Here is a 5,977-nt window from a genome sequence, read left to right as displayed (position 1 = left end):
AAATGTTAGTTAATCTTCTGGTATGCCCACAAAAAAATCCTTTAAGAAACCAGCTTCGTTAAACGAATCGAAGTCCGGAATTGGTCCTGGAATCACAATATCTGTCATCCATGGAACCAACGAAGACTCCGACAACGATGAACACGGACCGGATTCCTCGTTTGATTTTGGATATGTGCTCTTCTTTTTTGCAATCCTTTGTGGCATGTTACTCTCCTTTTCCACAACCCACAACGGCTGTGTTTCCGCTGAATCGTCAGAACCCCAACGAGGCCATGTTTTCACCGCAATATTTGTTTTGGTTACGGTCCTTGATTTCCTTGGTATATGTTGCGGGAAAAAACCAGCCGTAGAGTGGAGGTTATTGACCGGAGGCTGGAGATTAGGGTTCTTGTATGAACTCTTAGGTGGCCTGCCTCTACCGCGCTGGCTTATCATGATCTGCACTTGGGTTTTTTCCTTTTCGATTCAAACAATCCCTCTCTTTTTCTCTCTATTTGAGGTTCTAGAGAAGAATTTATATTGGATAATGATTATCTAACTCATGGGGGTGGTTGCGCTGTGTTGTGTTTTATAGCTGATTCATCATTCATTCACAATCCTAGTCGTACAAGGAAACTTAAAAACCCCGATATTACTTTCCTTATACCACATGGTTTTCTACTTTAAAGCCACCGCCTACTCAACAATACAATGGAGGTTAGATGAAAAGGATCGATCCTGGCCGTCGAGTTACTAGGCAACGGTAATATCTGCTGTCAAATTTTTTTTCCACAGAATCCACCGTCATAAATGACTGATATTTCACAAATCGAGTAATCATGGTATATCTGGAGAACTTCCACCCCAAACGACATGTCTGCCGTGAAAGGAAAGTAAAATTCCTCTAGTTAGCAAATTAAATCTCATCAATTCTACAGCACAAATTGTCCTCGTAGTGAACAAGGCATGATAAGGCATTATATAAAGAGTAATTGGATCAGGCAAGAAGATTGGAGGTTGCATAATATTTGAACGATTATTTTACAGCACCGAACAGGGTTATCTGCATTCCATGCCCAAAGAGGTAAGAAATGTTTTGAAATTTGGAATCAAATCCTTCAATCATTGAAGGTCACAGATTGAATGCAATGAGATTAAGAAGCCAGAAGTCACTAAAAAGCGTGTTTGAGTTCGAGTTCGAGTTCGGACTATCTGAAAGGTGCGTCAGAATGTGGGCAAGGGAAAACCTGTAGATGGGTAAAAAGACTATTCCTAATTTAAGCAGTGATGCATACAGGTCATGACCATTTTGGATACATTCTAGAGAAAATAACCTATTTGACTGGCAAATAATGAAATGATATGAATACAAACTTTGCTGATATGAAACTATGACTAGTTTAGGGTGAAAACTCACAAGGTGAAACGCTGGGGGGACACACATACTACACGTATTATCACAAAACTGATTGCAAATGACTTGTCAGTGCACGTGAGAATTGATAAACACTGGACTCAGCGCTACTTGTCATCTCCTGTCTCAGAAGGTTTTCCTTCGCACTTGGGCTTTGCTGCGGCAACTTTGGCAGTTGTTGAACGCTCTGACTGAGAAAATCGAATCAAGATGTACATTAGGAGAGTGACGACTGCCAAACTAGACACTGCGAATGCTATACCCTTCCTTGAGGACAAGAGTGAAGACCGTTGAAGGAATTTCAGGGCCCCGGAAATAAGAAGGCATGCCCAGGAGGTAACAACCTGGTCACAGCAGTCAGTCAGATAATACTCCATATAAGAACTGCAAGCACTGAATGCCCGAACGAAAAACAGGCTACGCTTGACTGGTTAATATAAAATATCTCACCACAAGAGACTTCTTTGGTCGACCAAGATCCTGCAATTCTTGATCACTGAAGGTGTCCTCAGTCATATGCTTGTCCAGTAATGCATCCTGGTATTCCAAATGGCAGCAAGCAACAATAATGCAATTAGATGTTGCTATATAAATGGTTGAACACCAGTCTCAAGAGCAAATAACAGTAAAGTCTACATCATGTTCCTTACATTTCAATGTTTCATATAAGATACAAGTGCAATTACAGAAAAGAGCAGCACTGAACAGCACAAGTTGAATAGCTATACCCACCTTAGCCACAAAAATATCTTTACACCATTGTGCAACACCGTCTTCTGTTTCAGGCAATTCCTTCATCAAATGCCGCTTTATGTGTACGTGTACCTGCAAGATAGTAACGTCGAATTGTTCCCATCATATGAATTCGAATATATTTGCATGTGGTCTGACCCTTCAAAAATTCTTAAAAATTCAAAGTCACAACTTATAAGATGCTTTCAACATTGTTGAAATATTTTCTGAATGACATGCCAGTTCAAACCAATGATCATAAAATGCAAGTGAAATACGATGGATCCATCTTCACTACACTTCACACACATATTTTTGAATTCAAATAATACATCTAAAGATGAAATGATTTGAATAATCATAATAAATGCAACAAAAACATTTGCAAACCTTCAACAAAAAGTGAACTGATTCATGCAGTTGCATAATAAACCTTAGTTACTCTGGAGGCTTACCACGGAAGATTTCCCCTTGAAGAGGTTGAGCATCGTAGGTGGAGGAGAACTTTTTGGGATAGCCAACGTTACATCATAAATGGCTGGTACAAATGAGCGCATGTTACTTACTGCTGAAACAAATCCCTGAAAAACAACACAGATATCATTACATTCCAACAACTGCATGAAGTCAATGGTGCCTAATTGATCCCTGAAAGTATTCACACTGCTCTACTTTATCCACTTCATCAAAAACTATTTTGAATAAAATAAAGTCAAAGCACGAGGTGTCTGATTTAGCAATGTGAGATGTTTTCAGTCATTCACTTCCTTACGAAATAATTAATTAATTTGTTGGGATTGGGGTCAAAAGGAGTCCACAAATGAAAGGCAAAGTAATGAAAGAACTGAATTCAGAAACCATGCAATGAGAATTTGACCTTTGTACGAGGAATTAAAACATTTCTAGGGATTGGCAGCCCTTGAGAAGCTGCAAATTCCTGAGCTGCTAAAAGCTTTGGCAGAGTGAAGCGAGTTCCTTCCACAAAAAGAGCCAGCCAAAATGGACGAGGAAAGTCCTTTAGCCGCTGGAGACCAGACTGCATGTAAGAGTAGCAGAAAGTTCAAAATGGTATCAACAAGGGCACATGCACACACAGATATTCAAAGGATGTGCAAGTCTCTGGAAATGTATATGGTGATGCATCAAGTGTCTGTACTTATTATTGTACAAGTATGTCTAGAATATATTTATGCATACCTTTAATGTGTTTTCATCCTTGGCCCAACTTCTTTCCAGAAAGAGGTATTCAGAAAACCACATTGACCAACCTATCACCTGAATAGGATGAGCATAGCAATTGTCCTCTATTGATAAGCATTAAAAATGCAAGTAACAAGGCAAATGCAAATCTATTTCGTGAGTGAGCATTAGCAAGAGAGAGATGATTTAAGCAAAAAACCTAAGATGCAAATATGTCATGCCAAAGTAACATCGAAAAAGAATCCTTAGTATAAAGTATGGACATGCTTAATCACATTGTTTAATTATTATTGATCAAACCATGTGAGAATCTAAAGATCAGTTGCTCAGAAGGAAAAATCTTGGTGATGACAACAATGCTTCTTATGTAACTGATTATATTAACCATAACATGTGGGCTCCTTTAAGACAAGGAACACTGAGTAAATGTAGTATGAAATCACTCCGAAGTTCCAAAAAGATTAAGCTCTACCAGACCCACAGTTTAATAATACAAGGCCACCTTTTTGCAAGTGAGAATGTCAATCAAAAGTTTAGGACTATGCATGAGGACTAAACTTAATTTTTTTTAAGCATTAGACTCAAACACAATATCAAGATGTGCAAGGATATACATACCGGAAGAAATTTTGATGATTTCTTCATGACAGCTACTGCGCTTCCCAGACATCCTGATCGCTGTCATAAGCAACCTCAAGAATCAGTTAGCAGTGGAGAACTTAAGAAAAATAAACACAGACAACAGAGAACAAGTTAACAAAACTTTATGGCATGAACTTATATGATGTAATTCTGCATTGTAGATTATGATATCCCTTCATGAGTAATATATAGAATTGAACCGTTAAAATATATCAGTTTGAGACACGTGCGAAATTATGTGAACTTAACGTGTGTGCTAGTTTGTATATCTATCACAAGTGTAAAAAAAGCTGCCATCAACAACACACCTGAGCCAAAACCCATCCAACAAGCCAATCAATATCACTTCTGTGGTTGCATATAACAAGAGCATGTTCTTTACCTGAAAACTTAACATGATGAGCAAAAATGAGCAACTAAGAAGATTTCTGAAGTAGAAAAATATTTATCCTCCAAAACATAAGAAGAACAATCGCCACCCAGCTTCTTGGTCAAAACAAGATTAGACGTACCCATTAAACGGACGGTTTCCTTATCTGTGAACACTTTGATCTACAGAAACAAGGATGCAGATAAACAAAATTAACTAGATAGAGAACAAAAACTAAAGCATAAATCCAGAGACATCAGTTCCATTTCTAAGACAATGCATTGCCGAAAATTTGGCAATTTAGGTAACAGACATCCCATGAACACTTTCAAAAATGTTCTAAACATGATTCGGAATGACACTGTCTAAAAACATTAAAATACTGCAATCGCCAAGGATCCACTTAAGCATCCATTCTTACTACAACGTATAATAATCTTTTTAATCAGCATTTTAAGCATCTCAAAATCAAATACACATCTAATTTAAAACACTAGAAATGTTATTCAATTGATATTCCACGCAAGCAAACTATAGCAGGGGGGTTAAAAACCTGGACTCCAGCCCACCAATCGAAGATCCAAACAAGTTCGAGCCATAACAATTCCGCTAATTGTCTATTGATTTTTCTGTACGTGCTCTTTGATAAAGGCCGAATAAAAACAAAGCAAATTGCCTGAAAAATAAATAAAAATAATCGCTGAGTCCTCTAAAAGAATCAATCCACTCCGTTTTTAACCAAAAGAGAGAGAGATTCGAAACCTAGATTTGAGATTTCGAAACGGAAAACAGAAATGAAATCTGAAGTTACGAAAAAAATTGCTAGTTAATATACCTGAATAATATTAACAATTAAACCTGAGCAAAAAAAGAGAACGCCTAGCGGCAAAATAATAAGCGCGGCTCCAATCGCCATAGCCAAACACCTAAACCAATTTGAAAATATAGAGGAGAGATTTGAGGGTGGATAAGGAGAGGAGATTGTAGGTTTGGATTAAAATGTGAAAATGAATTTTAGAAGAGGAGTGTCAGGATTCACTGAGAGCGCGTGGACAGAGCAAGAGCCAGAGCTTTAATAGCGATTATTTCTCATTTCAAGGGAATCTTGTCAAACGCTCTCTCTCTCCCTTTCTATGGGGTTTTCCGTCTTCGAGAGAGCAAAAGATCCTGAGAGAAATTAATGCCGTTTTTAATTTACGACTCTCATTATTCTTTTATTTATTTTTATTTTATTCATCTTTCCGGTAGTACTTGGTGGTCGCTAGGATCACAGTAGTTATACACAAATGGAGTTTGAATTATATTAATATTTTAAATATTTATGCATTATACAGGGAGTTTTTATATTCATTCAAGTATTTATCGTTCGAATATTATTTATTATTTAATATAAATAAGAGAATAATATAATATTTAAGATGTGTGTTTATATATCTCAAGTAAAATTATAAAGGATATATATACATGTATTATATAAATATTAATATATACATGTATAATATATTTAAAAAATATAAATATTCTATATATATAATACTCAAGAGTTAGGTATTGTATGTGTTTCGCGTTTTAACAATGTTTATATTTTATTTATTATTTATTATATAATATAATAATTCAAGAAAAATTATTTATTT

General features: G+C 36.4%; 1 protein-coding gene across 1 annotated transcript; it reads right to left on the bottom strand.

Moving 5' to 3' along the window:
- Positions 1 to 1,236: 1,236 nt before the first annotated feature.
- Positions 1,237 to 5,529, bottom strand: LOC7485457 (1-acyl-sn-glycerol-3-phosphate acyltransferase 2). The gene is made up of 11 exons (XM_002308010.4): positions 5,176 to 5,529; positions 4,894 to 5,016; positions 4,483 to 4,522; positions 4,279 to 4,352; positions 3,947 to 4,006; positions 3,326 to 3,403; positions 3,006 to 3,164; positions 2,584 to 2,709; positions 2,129 to 2,221; positions 1,847 to 1,933; positions 1,237 to 1,740 (listed from the first exon to the last, which is right to left on the bottom strand). Exons 1-11 carry the CDS (start codon positions 5,254 to 5,256, stop codon positions 1,504 to 1,506), a joined length of 1,158 nt encoding a protein of 385 aa, XP_002308046.1. The 5' UTR covers positions 5,257 to 5,529; the 3' UTR covers positions 1,237 to 1,503.
- Positions 5,530 to 5,977: the final 448 nt, after the last annotated feature.

Source organism: Populus trichocarpa, chromosome 6 (genome assembly GCF_000002775.5).
Source record: "Populus trichocarpa isolate Nisqually-1 chromosome 6, P.trichocarpa_v4.1, whole genome shotgun sequence".
Taxonomy (NCBI): domain Eukaryota; kingdom Viridiplantae; phylum Streptophyta; class Magnoliopsida; order Malpighiales; family Salicaceae; genus Populus; species Populus trichocarpa.
Note: the sequence above shows the minus strand (reverse complement) of the source record. Positions and strands in the feature narration are given on the sequence as shown.